Below are 20954 nucleotides of genomic sequence, written 5' to 3'. Positions count from 1 at the left end.
AGAAAAGATTTACTAGGATGCTCCCAGGACTTCATGGTTTGAGTTATCAGGAGAGGCTGGATAGACTGGGACTTTTTTCTCTGGAGCGTACAAGGCTGAGGGATAATCTTATAGAGGTCTGTAAAATAATGAGGGGCAGAGACAAGGTAGGTAGTCAATATCTTTTCCCAAAAGTAGGGGAGTCTAAAACTAGAGGGCATAGGTTTAAGGCGAGAGGGGAGAGATGCAAAAGGGTACAGAGGGGCAATTTTTTCACAGAGGGTGGTGAGTGTCTGGAACAAGCTGCCAGAGGTCGTAGTCGAGGCGGGTACAATTTTGTCTTTTAAAAAGCATTTAGACAGTTACATGGGTAAGATGGGTACAGAAGGATATGGGCCAATTGGGACGAGCTTAGGGCTTTTAAAAAAAGGGGGCAGCATGGACACGTTGGGCCGAAGGGCCTGTTTCTATCCTGGAAACCTCTATGACTCTCCAAAGCAGCCAATGCTTTAATAAATAACTGGTAAATTTAACTCACTGCTATTGCAGTTGTATCGACTCATTCTCAGGGAGTTTGTGCCTTACAAATTTGGTGGAGTTTTTTGAGGAAGTGACAAAAACGGTTGACGAAGGAAGGGCCGTGGATGTCGTCTATATGGATTTCAGTAAGGCATTTGACAAAGTCCCACATGGCAGGTTGATTAAGAAGGTTAAGGCTCATGGGATACAAGAAGAGGTGGCTAGATGGGTACAGAACTGGCTTGGCCACAGGAGACAGAGGGTAGCAGTCGAAGGGTCTTTTTCCGGCTGGAGGTCTGTGACCAGTGGTGTTCACAGTAAGAAGTCTCACAACACCAGGTTAAAGTCCAACAGGTTTATTTGGTAGCAAATGCCTGTTGACTTTAACCTGGTGTTGTGAGACTTCTTACTGTGCTTACCCCAGTCCAACGCCGGCATCTCCACACCAGTGGTGTTCCGCAGGGCTCTGTACTGGGACCTCTGCTATTTGTGATATATATAAATGATTTGGAAGGTGGTGTAACTGGTGTTATCAGCAAGTTTGCGGATGACACGAAGATGGCTGGACTTGCGGATAGCGATGAACATTGTCGGACAATACAGCAGGATATAGATAGGCTGGAAAATTGGGCGGAGAAATGGAAGATGGAATTTAATCCGGATAAATGCGAAGTGATGCATCTTGGAAGAACTAATGAAGGGGGGTTATACAATAAATGGCAGAGCCATCAAGAGTATAGAAACACAGAGGGACCGAGGTGTGCAAGTCCACAAATCCTTGAAGGTGGCAGCACTGGTGGAGGTGGTGGTGAAGAAGGCATATGGTATGCTTGCCTTTATAGGACGGGGTATAGAGTATAAAAGCTGGAGTCTGATGTTGCAGCTGTATAGAACGCTGGTTAGGCCACATTTGGAGTACTGCGTCCAGTTCTGGTCGCCGCACTGCCAGAAGGACGTGGAGGCTTTAGAGAGAGTGCAGAGAAGGTTTACCAGGATGTTGCCTGGTATGGAGGGTCTTAGCTATGAGGAGAGATTGGGTAAACTGGGCTTGTTCTCCCTGGAAAGACAGAGAATGAGGGGAGACCTAATAGAGGTGTACAAAATTATGAAGGGTACAGATAGGGTGAACAGTGGGAAGCTTTTTCCCAGGTCGGAGGTGACGATCACGAGGGGTCACAGGCTCAAGGTGAGAGGGGCGAGGTATAACTCAGATATCAGAGGGATGTTTTTTTCACAGAGAGTGGTGGGGGCCTGGAATGCGCTGCCAAGTAGGGTGGTGGAGGAAGACATGCTGGCATTGTTTAAGACTTACCTGGATAGTCACAGGAGCAGTCGAGGAATGGAGGGATACAAACGAATGGTCTAGTTGGACCAATGAGCGGCACAGGCTTGGAGGGCCGAAGGGCCTGTTTCCTGTGCTGTACTGTTCTTTGTTCTTTTGAATTATGTCCATTTTCCTCTGTTATAAGAGGCAAGTGGATGACTCTACAATTTTAAATAATTGAGGCGTGAGATAAATCTTAATTTACAGATTTATGGTGGCAATTGAGGGTAGCTTTGTGCTCCTCATATCCAAGAAGAATGTCAGGCTACAGTTACCGCTGCTTAGCCTGCAAAAAGCATGGCATAGCTGAGCTGTAATTGGCGCATATTTTCATGTTTTACACCCCTCCAACACGCATGGATTTCAAACCCTCGAAAATATTCCTCTTTGACATCGACCCTGACTTTTTGCCCAAAAAGTCTGAACAAACTTGACTTTTGCAGGCGTAATATGGTGTTTATTCTGGTTTTACCACACCCCTCTTTCTAACACCACATAATGCTGCACATAGCAGCACCTGCAAAGAGAAAAGAAGCTTAAGTTTCTGGATCATGCTCTTTTCTCTTGGCAGTTGCTAACCGCCCTGCTGTGTCTTTCGGAGATTTCATGTTTCCAGATTCTTACCCGTCATTTGAGCAGGTTACGAATTCCTCCTTAATTTTCGGATGCCAGACTCCACTATTCAGCATGGCTGTGTGTCCCTGTGGGAGAACATATTACAACAGGAATGTCTCAAATTTATGATGTTTATCGTAGAACCATAGAACATTACAGCACAGAAACAGGCCTTTTGGCCCTCTTGGCTGTGCCGAACTATTTTTCTGCCTAGTCCCACTGACCTGCACCTGGACCATATCCCTCCACACCCCTCTCATCCATGTACCTGTCCACGTTTTTCTTAAATGTTAAAAGTGAGCCTGCATTCACCACGTCATCTGGCAGCTCCCACCACTCTGTGTGTGAAGAAGCCCCCCCTAATATTCCCTTTAAACTTTACCCCCTTCACCCTTAACCCATGCCCTCTAGTTTTTTTCTCCCCTAGCCTCAGTGGAAAAAGCCTGCTTGCATTCACTCAATCTATACCCATCATAATTTTATACACCTCTATCAAATCTCCCCTCATTCTTCTACGCTCCAGGAAATAAAGTCCTAATCGATTCAACCTTTCTCTGTAACTCAGTTTCTCAAGTCCCGGCAACATCCTTGTAAACCTTCTCTGCACTCTTTCAACCTTATTAATATCCTTCCTGTAATTAGGTGACCAAAACTGCACACAATACTCTAAATTCGGCCTCACCAATGTCTTATACAACCTCACCATAACATTCCAATTCTTATACTCAATACTTGGATTTATAAAGGCCAATGTACCAAAAGCACTCTTTACGACCGTATCTACCTGTGACGCCACTTTTAGGGAATTATGTATCTGTATTCCCAGATCCCTCTGTTCTACTGCACTCTTCAGTGTCCCACCATTTACCTTGTATGTTCTACCTTGGTTTGTCCTTCCAAAGTGCAATACCTCATACTTATCTGCATTAAACTCCATCTGCCACTTTTCAACCCATTTTTCTAGCTGGTCCAAATCCCTCTGCAAGCTTTGAAAACCTTCCTCACTGTCCACGACACCTCCAATCTTTGTATCATAGAACATAGAAAACTACAGCACAAAACAGGCCCTTCGGCCCCACAAGTTGTGCCGAACATATCCCTACCTTTTAGGCCGACCTATAATCCTCCATCCAATTAAGTCCCATGTACTCATCCAGGAGTCTCTTAAAAGACCCTATTGAGTTTGCCTCTACCACCACTGACAGCAGCCGATTCCACTCGCCCACCACCCTCTGTGTGAAAAACTTCCCCCTAACATTTCCCCTGTACCTACACCCCAGCATCTTAAACCTGTGTCCTCTCGTAGCAGCCATTTCCACCCTGGGAAAAAGCCTCTGAGAGTCCACCCAATCTATGCCTCTCAACATCTTATATACCTCTATTAGGTCTCCTCTCATCCTACGTCTCTCCAAGGAGAAAAGACAGAGCTCCCTCAACCTATCCTCATAAGGCATGCCACTCAATCCAGGCAACATTCTTGGAAATCGCCTCTGCACCCTTTCAATCTTTTCCACATCCTTCCTGTAATGAGGCGACCAGAACTGAGCACAGAACTCCAAGTGGGGTCTGACGAGGGTCTTGTATAGCTGCATCATTATCCATCATCAGCAAATTTGCTGATCCAATTTACCACATTATCATCCAGATAGTGGAGATAGTGACCACAATTCGGTGTCTTTTGTTATTGCAATGGAGAGGGATAGGGCCGGACGGCAGGGCAAGGCTTACAATTGGGGGAGAGGTAATTATGATGCGATATGGCAAGAATTAGGGGGCATAAGATCGGAACAGAAACTGTCAGGGAAAGGCACTGATGAAAAGTGGAACTTTTTCAAGGAACAAATACTGGGTGTCCTTGATAGGTATGTCCCTGTCAGGCAGGGAGGAAATGGCCGAGTGAGGGAACCGTGGTTCACAAAAGAGGTGGAATGTCTTGTGAAAAGGAAGAGGGAAGCTTATGTAGGGATGAGGAAGCAAGGTTCAGATGGCTCGACTGAGGGTTACAAGTTAGCAAGGAACGAGCTGAAAAAGGGGCTGAGGAGAGCTAGGAGGGGACATGAGAAGTCCTTGGCGGGTCGGATCAAGGAAAACCCCAAGGCTTTTTACTCTTATGTGAGGAATAAAAGAATGACCAGGGTGAGGTTAGGGCCGGTCAAGGACAGTGGTGGGAACTTGTGTATGGAATCAGTAGAGATAGGCGAGGTGATGAATGAATACTTTTCTTCAGTGTTCACCAAGGAGAGGGGCCATGTTTTTGAGGAAGAGAAGGTGTTACAGGCTAATAGGCTGGAGGAAATAGATGTTCGGAGGGAGGATGTCCTGGCAGTTTTGAATAAACTGAAGGTCGATAAGTCCCCTGGGCCTGATGAAATGTATCCTAGGATTCTTTGGGAGGCGAGGGATGAGATTGCAGAGCCTTTGGCTTTGATCTTTGGGTCCTCGCTGTCCACGGGGATGGTGCCAGAGGACTGGAGAGTGGCAAATGTTGTTCCTCTGTTTAAGAAAGGGAATAGAAATGACCCTGGTAATTATAGACCGGTTAGTCTGACTTCGGTGGTTGGTAAATTGATGGAAAAGGTCCTTAGGGATGGGATTTACGACCATTTAGAAAGATGCGGATTAATCCGGGAGAGTCAGCACGGATTTGTGAAGGGCAAATCGTGCCTCACAAATTTGATAGAATTTTTTGAGGAGGTAACTAGGTGTGTTGATGAAGGTAGGGCGGTTGATGTCATATACATGGATTTTAGTAAGGCGTTTGATAAGGTCCCCCATGGTCGGCTTATGATGAAAGTAAGGAGGTGTGGGATAGAGGGAAAGTTGGCCGATTGGATAGGTAACTGGCTGTCTGATCGAAGACAGAGGGTGGTGGTGGATGGAAAATTTTCGGACTGGAGGCAGGTTGCTAGCGGAGTGCCGCAGGGATCGGTGCTTGGTCCTCTGCTCTTTGTGATTTTTATTAATGACTTAGAGGAGGGGGCTGAAGGGTGGATCAGTAAATTTGCTGATGACACCAAGATTGGTGGAGTAGTGGATGAGGTGGAGGGGTGTTGTATGCTGCAAAGAGACATAGATAGGATGCAAAGCTGGGCTGAAAAATGGCAAATGGAGTTTAACCCTGATAAATGTGAGGTGATTCATTTTGGTAGGACTAATTTAAATGTGGATTACAGGGTCAAAGGTAGGGTTCTGAAGACTGTGGAGGAACAGAGAGATCTTGGGGTCCATATCCACAGATCTCTAAAGGTTGCCACTCAAGTGGATAGAGCTGTGAAGAAGGCATATAGTGTGTTAGCTTTTATTAACAGGGGGTTGGAGTTTAAGAGCCGTGGGGTTATGCTGCAACTGTACAGGACCTTGGTGAGACCGCATTTGGAATATTGCGTGCAGTTCTGGTCACCTCACTATAAGAAGGATGTGGAGGCGCTGGAAAGAGTGCAGAGGAGATTTACCAGGATGCTGCCTGGTTTGGAGTGTCGGTCTTATGAGGAAAGGTTGAGGGAGCTGGGGCTGTTCTCTCTGGAGCGGAGGAGATTGAGGGGAGACTTAATAGAGGTTTATAAAATGATGAAGGGGATAGATAGAGTGAACGTTCAAAGACTATTTCCTCGGGTGGATGGAGCTATTACGAGGGGGCATAACTATAGGGTTCATGGTGGGAGATATCGGAAGGATATCAGAGGTAGGTTCTTCACGCAGAGAGTGGTTGGGGTGTGGAATGGACTGCCTGCAGTGATAGTGGAGTCAGACACTTTAGGAACATTTAAGTGGTTATTGGATAGGCACATGGAGCACACCAGGATGGTAGGGAGTGGGATAGCTTGATCTTGGTTTCAGATGAAGGTCGGCACAACATCGTGGGCCGAAGGGCCTGTTCTGTGCTGTACTGTTCTATGTTCTATGTTCTATCATTGATATAGATGACAAACAACAATGGACCCAGCACTGATCCCTGTGGCACACCACGAGTCACAGGCCTCCACTCAGAGAAGCAATCCTCCACTACCACTCTCTGGCTTCTTCCATTGAGCCAATGTCTAATCCAATTTACTACCTCTCCATGTATACCTAGCGACTGAACCTTCCTAACTAACCTCCCATGCGGGACCTTGTCAAAGGCCTTACTGAAGTCCATGTAGACAACATCCACTGCCTTCCCTTCATCCTGGTAACCTCCTTGAAAAACTCTAATAGATTGGTTAAACATGACCTACCAGGCACAAAGCCATGTTGACTCTCCCTAATAAGTCCCTGTCTATCCAAATATTTGTAGATCCTATTGCTTAGTACTCCTTCCAATAATTTACCTACTACTTCAATTCCGCAAAGTGTGTAAATACATAAGTCCCCTGGGCTGGATGGGATTTATCCTAGGATTCTCTGGGAGGCTAGGGAGGAGATTGCAGAGCCTTTGGCGTTGATATTTATGTTGTCATTGTCTACAAGAATAGTGCCAGAAGACTGGAGGACAGCAAATGTTGTTCCCTTGTTCAAGCAGGAGAGTAGAGACAACCCTGGCAATTATAGGTCAGTGAGCCTTACTTCTGTTGTGGGCAAAGTTTTGGAAAGGATTATAAGAGATTGGATTTACAATCATCTGGAAAGGAATAATTTGATTAGGGATAGTCAACACGGTTTTGTGAAGGGTAGGTTGTGCCTCACAAACCTTATTGAGTTCTTTGAGAAGGTGGCCAAAGAGGTGGATGAGGGTAAAGCAGTTGATGTGGTGTATATGGATTTCAGTAAAGCGTTTGATAAGGTTCCCCACGGTGAGCTATTGCAGAAGATATGGAGGCATGGGATTGAGGATAATTTAGCGGTTTAGATCAGGAATTGGCTAGCTGTGAGAAGACAGAGGGTGGTGGTTGATGGGAAATGTTCATCCTGGAGTTCAGTTACTAGTGGTGTACCGCAAGGATCTGTTTTGGGGCCACTGCTGTTTGTCGTTTTTATAAATGACCTGGATGAGGGCGTAGAAGGATGGGTTAGTAAATTTGCGGATGACACTAAATTCGGTGGAGTTGTGGACTGTGCGGAAGGTCGTTGCAGGTTACAGAGGGACATAGATAAGCTGGGCTGAGAGGTGGAAAATGGAGTTCAGTGCGGAAAAGTGTGAGGTGATTCAATTTGGAAGGAGTAACAGGATTACAGAGTACTGGGCTAATGGTAAGATACTTGGCAGTGTGGATGAACAGAGAGATCTCAGTGTCCATGTGCAAAGATCCCTGAAAGTTGGCACCCAGGTTGATAGGGTTGTTAAGAAGGCATACGGAGTGTCAGCTTTTATTGGTGGAGAGATTGAGTTTCGGAGCCAGGAGGTCATGTTGCAGCTGTACAAAACTCTGGTGCGGCCACCCTTGGGGTACTGTGTACAGTTCTGGTCACCGCATTATAGGAAGGATATGGAAGCATTGGAAAGGGTGCAGAGGAGATTTACCAAGATGTTGCCTGGTATCGTGGGAAGGTCTTATGAGGAAAGGCTGAGGGACTTGAGGTTGTTTTCGTTAGTGAGAAGAAGGTTAAGAGGTGACTTAATAGAGGCATGCAAGATGATCAGAGGATTAGATAGGGTGGATAGTAAGAGCCTTTTTCCTCGGATGGTTATAGCTAGCACGAGGGGACAGAGCTTTAAATTGAGGGGTGAGAGATATAGGACAGATGTCAGATGTAGGTTCTTCACTCAGAGAGTAGTAAGGGCGTGGAATGCCCTGCCTGCAGCAGTAGTGGACTCGCCAACATTAAGGGCATTTAAATGGTCATTGGATAAACATATGGATGAAATTGGAATAGTGTAGGTTAGATAGGCTTTATATTGGTTTCACTGGTCAGCACAACATCGAGGGCCAAAGGGCCTGTACTGCACTGTAATGTTCTATGTACTGACGTCAAACTTACCGGCCTATAATTTCCCGCATTACTTTTTGAGCCTTTTTTAAACAACGGAACAACATGAGCTATCCTCCAATCATCTGGCACCTCACCCGTGGATACAGACATTTTAAATATACTTTATCTATTTCTAAACATAATCCCTGGCGTAATATTAAACAGGAAAAAGATAATTTTATGGGAATGAGTGTGCAATTCAGGAAAGGAAAGTGGAAAAATGCTGACAGACAGAAAAATAGAACAGCAGTCAGGACCATGTAATAACATGCTTAATAGAGCTCTGGAGAAATATAACACACGAGAAAACAAGAAGAAATAACAAGTAGAACAATCATGCACCAATAAGTAAGGAAGACCAAAATTGAGGAGAGAGGTACACTCAACACAGCCAACAAACGAGAGGGTGATGCAAGCGAAACACCGAAACATGGAAAATAGAAACAGGAGGCGGCCATTTGGCCCTTCCAGCCTGCTCCGCCATTCATTATCATGGCTGATCATCAAAATCAATATCCTGATCACACCCTTCCCCCGCCATATCCCTTCAGCCCCAAGAGCTATATCTTAATTTCTTCCTGACATCACACAATGTTTTGGCCTCAATTACTTTCTATGGTAGTGAATTCCACACATTCGCCACCCTCTGGGTGAAGAAATTTCTCCTCACCTCAGTTCTAAAAGGTTTACCCCTTATCCTCAAACTATGATCTCTACTTCTGGACTCCCCCACCATTGAAAACATTTTTTTCTGAATCTATCCGGTCTAACCCAGTTAGAATTAGATAAGTTTCTATGAGTTCCCCTCTCACTCTTCTAAGTGCTGGGACCTATGCTGTTTGAAATATATATAGATGATTAGGAGGAAAATGTACCTGGATTGATGACTAAGTTTGAGGACGACACAAAGGTTGGTGGATTTGTGGATAGCGATGAGGACCATTAGAGGATACAGCAGGATATAGATCAGTTGGAGACTTGGGCGGAGGGATGGCAGATGGAGTTTAACATGGACAAATGTGAGGTAATGCATTTAGGAAGGTCTAACACAGAGGAAATATACAGTAAATGGCAGAACCCTTAAGAGTATTGATAGGCAAAGGGATCTGGGCATACAGGTACACAGGTCACTGAAAGTGGCAATGCAGGTGGGGAAGATAGCCAAGAAGGCATACGGCATGCTTGTCTTCATCCGCCGGGGCATCGAGTTTAAAAATTGGCAAGTCATGTGCAGCTTTATAGAACCTTAGTTAGGCCGCACTTGGAATATAGTGTTCAATTCTGATTGCCACACTACCAGAAGGATAGAAACACAGAAAAACTACAGCACAAAACAGGCCCTTCGGCCCCACACATGCCGAACATATCCCTACGGTTTAGACCTACCTATAACCCTCCATCCTATTAAGTCCCATGTACTCATCCAGGAGTCTCTTAAAAGACCCGATTGAGTTTGCCTCCACCACCACTGACGGCAGCCGATTCCACTTGCCCACCACCCTCTGTGTGAAAAACCTCCCCCTAACATTTCCCCTGTACCTACCCCCGAGCACCTTAAACCTGTGTCCTCTTGTAGTAGCAGCCATTTCCACCCTGGGAAAAAGCCGCTGAGAGTCCACCCGATCTATGCCTCTCAACATCTTATATACCTCTATTAGGTCTCCTCTCTTCCTACGTCTCTCCAAGGAGAAAAGACCGAGCTCCCTCAGCCTATCCTCATAAGGCATGCCACTCAATCCAGGCAACATCCTTGTAAATCGCCTCTGCAGCCTTTCAATCTTTTCCACATCCTTCCTGTAATGAGGCGACCAGAACTGAGCACAGTACTCCAAGTGGGGTCTGACGAGGGTCTTATATAGCTGCATCATTATCCTCGGACTCCTAAACTCAATCCCTCGATTGATAAAGGCCAGCACACCATACGCCTTCTTAACCACCTCCTCCACCTGCGGGGCCGATTTTAGAGTCCTATGGACCCGGACCCCAAGGTCCTTCTGATCCTCTACAGTACTAAGAGTCTTTCCCTTTATATTGTACTCCTTCATCCCATTTGACCTGCCAAAATGGAACACTACCCATTTATCTGGGTTCATAGAAATCATAGAAGTCATAGAAACCCTACAGTACAGAAAGAGGCCATTCGGCCCATCGCGTCTGCACCGACCACAATCCCACCCAGGCCCTACTCCCATATCCCTACATATTTACCCACTAATCCCGCTAACCTACGCATCTCAGGACACTAAGGGGCAATTTTTTTTTTTTTAAGCATTGCCAATCAACCTAACCCGCACATCTTTGGACTGTGGGAGGAAACCGGAGCACCCGGAGGAAACCCACGCAGACATGAGGAGAATGTGCAAACTCCACACAGACAGTGACCCAAGCCGGGAATCGAACCCAGGTCGCTGGAGCTGTGAAGCAGCAGTGCTAACCACTGTGCTACCGTGCCGCCCCTACCGGGTTGAAGTCCATCTGCCACTTCTCCGCCCAGTCTTGCATCCTATCTATGTCCCTCTGTAACTTCTGACACCCCTCCAGACTATCCACAACCCCACCAACCTTCGTGTTGTCGGCAAACTTACCAACCCATCCCTCCACTTCCTCATCCAGGTCATTTATGAAAATGACAAACAGCAAGGGTCCCAGAACAGATCTCTGGGGCACACCACTGGTGACCGACCTCCATTTAGAAAAAGACCCATCTATACCCACTCTCTGCCTCCTTTGGGCAAGCCAGTTCTGGATCCACAGGGCAGCAGCCCCTTGGATCCCATGCCCTCTCACTTTTTCTAGAAGTCTTGCATGGGGGACCTTATCGAACGCCTTGCTAAAATCCATATAAACCACATCTACCGCTTTCCCTTCATCAATGTGTTTAGTCAAATTTTCGAAGAACTCCACCAGGCTCGTAAGGCATGATCTGCCTTTGACAAAGCCATGCTGAGTATTCTTGAGCATACTAAACCTCTCTAAATGGTCATAAATCCTGTCCCTCAGGATCTTCTCCATCAGCTTACCAACCACTGAGGTTCGACTCACCGGTCGGAAATTTCCTGGGCTATCCCTATTCCCCTTCTTGAAAATAGGAACCACATCCAGAATCCTCCAACACCTCTCCCGTCTCCATCGATGACGCAAAGATCATCGCCAGAGGCTCTGCAATCTCTTCCCTCGCCTCCCACAGTAACCTGGGGTACATCCCATCTGGATCCGGCGACTTATCTATCTTGATGCCATTCAAAGATTCCGGCACATACTCAATCTTTTCAGTCCACCCAGGTCCTTCTCCTCTGAAAACCGAGGCAAAATACTCATTAAGCACCTCTGCCATTTCTACTGGTTCCATACAGACTTTCCCGCCTTCACCTTTTATAGGCCCTATTCCTTCACGTCTCATCCTTTTACTCTTCACATATTTATAGAACGCCTTAGGGTTTTCCTTAATCCTACCTGCCAGGACCTTCTCGTGACCCCTTCTGGCTCTCCTAATTTCCTTCTTTAGGCCCTTCCTACAAGCAGTATACTCATCTAGATCCCTATCTTCGCCAAGCTCTCTGAACCTTTTGTATGCTTTCCTTTTCTTCTCGACTAGGTCCCGCACAGCTTTTGTGCACCATGGTTCCTTTAACCTACCAACCCCTCCCTGTCTGCTCGGAACGTTGTCCTGTAGAAACCTAGACATGATGTGGAGATGCCGGCGTTGGACTGGGGTAAACACAGTAAGAAGTTTAACAACACCAGGTTACAGTCCAACAGGTTTATTTGGTAGCAAAAGCCACACAAGCTTTCGGAGCTGCAAGCCCCTTCTTCAGGTGAGTGGGAATTCTGTTCACAAACAGAGCATATAAAGACACAAACTCAATTTACATGAATAACGGTTGGAATGCGAATACTTACAACTAATCAAGTCTTTAAGAAACAAAACAGCATGAGTGGAGAGAGCATCAAGACAGGCTAAAAAGATGTATATTGTCTCCAGACAAGACAGCCAGTGAAACTCTGTGGGGGTTACAAATAGTGGGACATGAACCCAATATCCCGGTTGAGGCCGTCCTCGTGTGTGCGGAACTTGGCTATCAGTTTCTGCTCAGCGACTCTGCGCCGTCGTGTGTCGCGAAGGCCGCCTTGGAGAACGCTTACCCCAATATCAGAGGCCGAATGCCCGTGACCGCTGAAGTGCTCCCCAACAGGAAGAGAACAGTCTTGCCTGGTGATTGTCGAGCGAACCCTAGACAGACATTCCTTGAAAAACTGCCACCTCTCTTCAGTACATTTCCCCGAGAATACCTCCTTCCAATTTACTCCTCTAATTTGCTGCCTTATGTCTTCATATTTCCCCTTACTCCATATAAACACTTTCCTAGCTTGCCTGATCCTCTCTTTTTCCAATGCAAGCATAAAGGAGATAGAATTATGATCGCTATCCCCAAGATGCTCTCCCACTGAGAGATCTGACACCTGTCCAGGTTCATTGGTCAGTATCAGATCCAGTACAGCCTCTCCTCTTGTAGGCTTGTCCACATGCTGTGTTAGGAAACCCTCCTGGACACACCTAACGAACTCCTCCCCATCCAATCCCCTTACCCTAGGGATATTCCAATCTATGTTTGGGAAATTAAAGTCTCCCATCACAACAATTCTGCTATTATTGCATCTCTCCAGGATCTGTTTCCCTATCTGCTCCTCCACCTCCCTGTTGCTATTGGGCGGCCGATAGAAAACTCCCAGCAAAGTGATCGACCCCTTCCCACTCCGAAGTTCCACCCACAGAGACTCTGTGGACAATCCCTCCACAGCATACACCTTCGCTACAGCTGTGACACTATCCCTGATCAGCAGGGATGTGGAGGCTTTGGAGAGGATACAGAAGATTTACCAGGTTGTTGCTTTCAAAGGAGAAATTTTGAGAGTGCAGAGTTTGTATGTTCCTGTCAGGATTAAAGGCAAAGTAAATAAGAATAAGGAACCTTGGTTCTCGAGGGAGATTGTAACACTGATTAAGAGGAAGAGAGAGTTGTATGAAATGTACAGGCAGCAAGGAACAGATCACATGCTCGAGGAGTATAAAAAGTGCAAGAAGCTACTTAAGAGGGAAATCAGGAGGGCCAAAAGACATGAGGTTGCTTTGGCTGACAGTGTGAAGGAAAATCCAAAGAGCTTCTATAGGTATGTTAGGAACAAAAGGATAGTGAGGGATAAAATTGGTCCTCTTGAAGACCAGAGTGGTAGACTGTGTATGGAACCAAAAGAGATGGGGGAAGATACTAAATGGTTTTTTTGCATCCGTATTTACTGAGGAAACGGGCATGGAGTCTACGGAAATAGGGCAAACTGGTAGGGAGGTCATGGAACCTTTACAGATTAAAGGGGAGGAGGTGCTCGCTGTCTTGAGACAAATCAGAGTGGATAAATCCCCAGGACCGGACAGGGTATTCCCACGGACCTTGAGGGAAGCTAGTGTTGAACTTGCGGGGGCCCTGGCAGACATATTTAAAATGTCAGTATTCACGGGGGAGGTGCCGGATGATTGGAGGGTGGCTCATGTTGGTCCGTTGTTTAAAAAAGGTTCCAAAAGAAATCTGGGAAATTATAGGCCAGTAAGTTTGACGTCGGTGGTGGGCAAGTTATTGGAAGGTATGATAAGGGATAGGATCTACAAATATTTGGATAGACAGGGACTTATTAGGGAGAGTCAACATGGCTTTGTGCGTGCTAGGTAATGTTTGACCAATCTATTAGAGTTTTTCGAGGAGGTTACCAGGAAAGTGGATGAAGGGAAGGCGGTGAATGTTGTCTACCTGGATTTCAGCAAGGCCTTTGACAAGGTCCCTCATGGGAGGTTAGTTAGGCAGGTTCAGTCGCTAGGTATACATGGGGAGGTAGTAAATTGGATAAGACACTGGCTCAATGGAAGAAGTCAGAGAGTGGTTGTGGAGGATTGCTTCTCTGAGTGGAGGCCTGTGACTAGTGGTGTGCCGCAGGGATCGGTGTTGGGTCCATTGTTGTTTGTCATCTATATCAATGATCTGGATGATAATGTGGTCAATTGGATCAGCAAGTTTGCTGATGATACAAAGATTGGAGGTGTAGTGGACAGTGAGGAAGGTTTTCAAAGCTTGCAGAGGGATTTGGACCAACTAGAAAAATGGGCTGAAAAATGGCAAATGGAATTTAACGCAGACAAGTGTGAGATATTACACATTGGAAGGACAAACCAAAGTAGAACGTACAGGGTAAATGGTAGGACTCTGAAGAGTGCAGTTGAACAGAGGGATCTGGGAATACAGGTACAGAGTTCCCTAAAAGTGACGTCACAGGTGGATAGGGTCGTAAAGAGTGCCTTTGGTACATTTGCCTTTATAAATCGGAGTATCGAGTATAAAAGTTGGAGTGTTATGGTAAGGTTATATAAGGCATTAGTGAGGCCGAATTTGGAGTATTGTGTACAGTTTTGGTCACCTAGTTACAGGAAGGATGTAAATAAGGTTGAAAGAGTGCAGAGAAGGTTCACAAGGATGTTGCCAGGACTTGAGAAGCTGAGTTACAGAGAGAGATTGAATCGGTTGGGACTTTATTCCCTGGAGCGTAGAAGATTGAGGGGAGATTTGATAGAGGTGTATAAGATTTTGATGGGTATAGATAGAGTGAATGCAAGCAGGCTTTTTCCGCTGAGGCAAGGGGAGAAAAAAACCCAGAGGGCATGGGTTAAGGGTGAAAGGAGAAAAGTTTAAAGGGAATATTAGGGGGGGCTTCTTCACGCAGAGAGTGGTGGGAGTGTGGAATGAGCTGCCGGATAAAGTGGTAAATGCGGGGTCACTTTTAACATTTAAGAAAAACTTGGACGGGTTCATGGATGAGAGGGGTGTGGAGGGATATGGTCCAAGTGCAGGTCAGTGGGACTAGGCAAAAAATGGTTCGGCACAGACAAGAAGGGCCACAAGGCCTATTTCTGAGCTGTAATTTTCTATGGTTCTATGGTTGCCTGGTAGGAGGGCATTAGCTATGAGGAGAGGTTGGAGAAACTTGGTTTGTTCTCACTGGAACCACGAGGTTGATGGGCGACCTGATGGAAGTCTACAAGATTATGAGGGGCATGGACAGAGTGGATAGTCAGAAGCTTTTTGCCAGGGTGGAAGAGTCAATTACTAGGGGGCACAGGTTTAAGGTGCGAGGGGCATGGTTTAACGGAGATGTACGAGGCAGAGTTTTTACACAGTGAATGGTGGGTGCCTGGAACTCGTTGCTGGGGGAGGTAGTGGAAGCGGATATGGTAGTGACTTTTAAGGGACGTCTTGACAAATACATGAATAGGATGGGAATAGAGGGATATCGTCCCCCGAAGGGTAGAGAATTTTAGTTACGTCGGGCAGCAAGTTTGGTGCAGGCTTGGAAGGCCTGTTCCTGTGCTGTAATTTTCTTTATTCTTTGTTCTAAACTCCAGTGAATATAATCCTAACCGACTGAGTCTCTCCTCATATGACAGACCTGCCATCCCAGGAATCAGCCTGGTAAACCTTCGCTGCACTCCCTGTATAGCAAGGACATCTTCAGATAAGGACATTAAAACTGCACACAATACTCCAGTTGTGGCCTCATGAACGCCCTATTAAATTACAGTAAAACATCCCGATACGCCAATCCTCTCGCTCTCAAGGCCAACATACCATTTACCTTCCTTACTGCCTGCTGTACCTGCGCGCTTACTTTCAGCGACTGATGCACGAGGACTCCAAGGTCTCGCTGAGTATCCACCTCTCCCAATTTACACCCATTCAAGTAATAATCTGTCTTCCTATTATTGCGACCCAAGTGGATAACCTCACATTTATCCAGTTTATACTGCATCTGCCATGCAGATGCCCACTCACTCAGCCTGTCCAAATCACGCTGAAGCACCTCTGCATCCTCCTCACAGCTCACCCTCCCACTAAACTTTCTCTCATCTGCAAATTTAGAGATAATATATTCAGTTCCTTCTTCACAATGATGAAAGAATGTGAGCTGTTCGGGTCTGAGCACAGATCCCTGTGGTACCCCACTATTCACTGCCTGTCAATCATAAAAAGACCCATTTTTGCCAACTCTTGGCTTCCTATGTGCAAACCTGTTTTCGATTCATCACAAGACACTACCTGCAATCCCATGCTCTTTAACTTTACATAGTCTGCTATGTGAGGCCTTATCAAAAGCCTTCTGAAAGTCGAAATAAAACACATCCACTGGTTCTCATTCCTCAACTCCACTAGTTACATCCTCAAAGAATTCCAATAGATTCGTCAAGCATGACTTCCCCTCAGTAAATCCATGTTATGATGTGGAGATGCCGGTGTTGGACTGGAGTGGGCACAATAAGGGGTTTCACAACACCAGGTTCAAGTCCAACCTGTTTATTTGGTAGCATGAGCTTTCAGAGAGCCGCTCCTTCATCTCACCTGAGACTTCTTACTAAATCCATGTTGACTTTGTCTGATTTCACCAGTGCCTTCCAAATGCTGAGCAATACATTTTATCTTTTAAAAAGCATTTAGACAGTTAAATGGGTAAGATGGATGCAGAGGGAGATGGGCCAAACGCAGGCAATTGGGACTAGCTTAGTGGTAAAAACTGAGTGGCATGGACAAGTTGGGCCGAAGGGCCTGTTTCCATGCTGTAAACCTCTATGACTCTACAGCGCTGCTTTTGTATTCGAATCCTCTCAAAATGAATGCTAACATTGCATTTGCTTTCCTAACTACCAACTCAACCTGCACGTTAACCTTAACTGAATTCTGAATTACGGTTGCCAAGTCCTTTTGCACTTCCAATTTCTGAATTCTTTCCCTATTCAGAAAATAGTCTGCACCTCTCCTCTTCCTACCAAAGTGCGTAACCTCACTTTCCCACATTGTATTCCATTCGGGCGGCACAGTGGTTAGCACTGCTGCCTCACAGCACCAGGGATCGGGTTCAATTCCCAGCTTGGGTCTCTGTCTGTGTGGAGTTTGCACATTCTCCCCGTTTCTGTGTGGGTTTCCTCCGGGTGCTCCGATTTCCTCCCAAAGGTGTGCGGGTTAGGTGAATTGGCCATGTTAAATTGCCCCCTTAGTGTTAGGGGGACTAGCTAGGGTAAATGCATGGAGTTACGGGGACAGGGAGTGGGTTGGATTGTGGTCAGTGCAGACTTGATGGGCTGAATGGCCTCCTTCTGCATTGTAGGATTCTACAATCTGCCACTTCTTTGCCCACTTCTGGAGCTTCCCCGTCTCCTCAATACTACCTGTCCTTCCACCGATTTTGTATCATCTGCAAACTTAGCTACAATGTCCCAAGTTCCTTTATCGAGATCATTGATGTATGAAGTGAAAAGTTGTGGTCCCAACACTGACCCCTGCAGAACTCCACCAGTCACCAGCTGCCATCCTGAAAAGGACCCTTTTACTCCCACTACCTGCTTTCTGCCAATCAACTAATTTTCTATCCTTGCTACGACATTGCCTCTAACACCAAGGGCTCTTATCTTACTCAGCACCTCCTCTACGGCATCTTACGAAGGAGAAGTTGATCTCCTCTCGAAGAACGAACACTCAACCACTCAAAGAGAAGTATCTCCCTTCATAATCTGTTAAAGTGTGTGAGAGAAGGGGGATTTATCTGCCCTTCACCAGCTTTTAGTGATCAAATCAAAATTACAACCAAAATGGTCCATTTGTCCAACCAAAATGGTCCATTTTGGTAGGACAAATGGGATGAAGGAGTACAATATAAAGGGAAAGACTCTTAGTACATAGAACATAGAACATAGAACATTACAGCGCAGAACAGGCCCTTCGGCCCACGATGTTGCACCGACCAGTTAAAAAAAAACTGTGACCCTCCAACCTAAACCAATTTCTTTTCGTCCATGAACCTATCTACGGATCTCTTAAACGCCCCCAAACTAGGCGCATTTACTACTGATGCTGGCAGGGCATTCCAATCCCTCACCACCCTCTGGGTAAAGAACCTACCCCTGACATCGGTTCTATAACTACCCCCCCTCAATTTAAAGCCATGCCCCCTCGTGCTGGATTTCTCCATCAGAGGAAAAAGGCTATCACTATCCACCCTATCTAAACCTCTAATCATCTTATATGTTTCAATAAGATCCCCTCTTAGCCGCCGCCTTTCCAGCGAAAACAATCCCAAATCCCTCAGCCTCTCCTCAGCAAGGCAGTGGACGTGGTATATATGGATTTTAGTAAGGCGTTTGATAAGGTTCACCATGGTAGGCTTCTGCAGAAAATGCAGATGTATGGGATTGGGGGTGATCTAGGAAATTGGATCAGGAATTGGCTAGCGGATAGGAAACAGAGGGTGGTGGTTGATAGTAAATATTCATCATGGAGTGCGGTTACAAGTGGTGTACCTCAAGGATCTGTTTTGGGGCCACTGCTGTTTGTAATATTTATTAATGATCTGGATGAGGGTATAGTTGGGTGGATTAGCAAATTTGCTGATGACACCAAAGTCGGTGGTGTGGTAGACAGTGAGGAAGGGTGTCGTAGTCTGCAGGAAGACTTAGACAGGTTGCAAAGTTGGGCCGAGAGGTGGCGGATGGAGTTTAATGCGGAGAAGTGTGAGGTAATTCACTTTGGTAGGAATAACAGTTGTGTTGAGTATAGGGCTAACGGGAGGACTTTGAATAGTGTGGAGGAGCAGAGGGATCTAGGTGTATGTGTGCATAGATCCCTGAAAGTTGGGAATCAAGTAGATAAGGTTGTTAAGAAGGCATATGGTGTCTTGGCGTTTATTGGTAGGGGGATTGAATTTAGGAGTCGTAGCGTTATGTTGCAACTGTACACAACTCTGGTGCGGCCGCACTTGGAGTACTGTGTGCAGTTCTGGTCCCCACATTACAGGAAGGATGTGGAGGCTTTGGAGAGGGTGCAGAGGAGGTTTACCAGGATGTTGCCTGGTATGGAGGGGAGATCCTATGAGGAGAGGCTGAGGGATTTGGGATTGTTTTCGCTGGAAAGGCGGCGGCTAAGAGGGGATCTTATTGAAACATATAAGATGATTAGAGGTTTAGATAGGGTGGATAGTGATAGCCTTTTTCCTCTGATGGAGAAATCCAGCACGAGGGGGCATGGCTTTAAATTGAGGGGGGGTAGTTATAGAACCGATGTCAGGGGTAGGTTCTTTACCCAGAGGGTGGTGAGGGATTGGAATGCCCTGCCAGCATCAGTAGTAAATGCGCCTAGTTTGGGGGCGTTTAAGAGATCCGTAGATAGGTTCATGGACGAAAAGAAATTGGTTTAGGTTGGAGGGTCACTGTTTTTTTTTTAACTGGTCGGTGCAACATCGTGGGCCGAAGGGCCTGTTCTGCGCTGTAATGTTCTATGTTCTATGTTCATAGGATCTCCCCTCCATACCAGGCAACATCCTGGTAAACCTCCTCTGCACCCTCTCCAAAGCCTCCACATCCTTCCTGTAATGTGGGGACCAGAACTGCACACAGTACTCCAAGTGCGGCCGCACCAGAGTTGTGTACAGTTGCAACATAACGCTACGACTCCTAAATTCAATCCCCCTACCAATAAACGCCAAGACACCATATGCCTTCTTAACAACCTTATCTACTTGATTCCCAACTTTCAGGGATCTATGCACACATACACCTAGATCCCTCTGCTCCTCCACACTATTCAAAGTCCTCCCGTTAGCCCTATACTCAACACATCTGTTATTCCTACCAAAGTGAATTACCTCACACTTCTCCGCATTAAACTCCATCCGCCACCTCTCGGCCCAACTTTGCAACCTGTCTAAGTCTTCCTGCAAACTACGACACCCTTCCTCACTGTCTACCACACCACCGACTTTGGTGTCATCAGCAAATTTGCTAATCCACCCAACTATACCCTCATCCAGATCATTAATAAATATTACAAACAGCAGTGGCCCCAAAACAGATCCTTGAGGTACACCACTTGTAACCGCACTCCATGATGAATATTTACTATCAACCACCACTCTCTGTTTCCTATCCGCTAGCCAATTCCTGATCCAATTTCCTAGATCACCCCCAATCCCATACATCTGCATTTTCTGCAGAAGCCTACCATGGTGAACCTTATCAAACGCCTTACTAAAATCCATATATACCACGTCCACTGCCTTGCCCCCATCCACCTCCTTGGTCACTTTCTCAAAAAACTCAATAAGGTTAGTAAGGCACGACCTACCTGCCACAAAACCATGCTGACTATCACCTATCAATTCATTACTCTCCAAATAACTATAAATCCTATCCCTTATAATTTTTTCCAACATCTTGCCGACAACAGAAGTGAGACTCACCGGTCTATAATTCCCGGGGAAGTCTCTGTTCCCCTTCTTAAACAATGGGACAACATTCGCTAACCTCCAATCTTCTGGTACTATTCGCTAACCTCCAATCTTCTAGTACGGTAGAGGATCAGAAGGACCTTGGGTCCGGGTCCATAGGACTCTGAAATCGGCCCCGCAGGTGGAGGAGGTGGTTAAGAAGGCATATGGTGTGCTGGCCTTTATCAATCGAGGGATTGAGTTTAGGAGTCCGGGGATAATGATGCAGCTATACAAGACATAGTAGTTTTTCTATATTTCTATGTCCCTGATAAATGTGAGG

At 46.1% G+C, this 20954-nt stretch overlaps 1 protein-coding gene across 1 annotated transcript in view; it reads right to left on the bottom strand.

The window, feature by feature from the left end:
* wdr70 (WD repeat domain 70) overlaps positions 1–20954 on the bottom strand; it is a 176051-nt gene that overhangs the window by 130484 nt on the left and 24613 nt on the right. The window contains exon 2 of the mRNA XM_078213899.1: positions 2447–2523. Within this exon, the coding sequence (XP_078070025.1) occupies positions 2447–2523 (77 nt within the window). The remainder of the gene's footprint in view (positions 1–2446; positions 2524–20954) is intronic.

The sequence above is a fragment of the Mustelus asterias genome, chromosome 6, assembly GCF_964213995.1.
Source record: "Mustelus asterias chromosome 6, sMusAst1.hap1.1, whole genome shotgun sequence".
NCBI lineage: Eukaryota > Metazoa > Chordata > Chondrichthyes > Carcharhiniformes > Triakidae > Mustelus > Mustelus asterias.
Note: the sequence above shows the minus strand (reverse complement) of the source record. Positions and strands in the feature narration are given on the sequence as shown.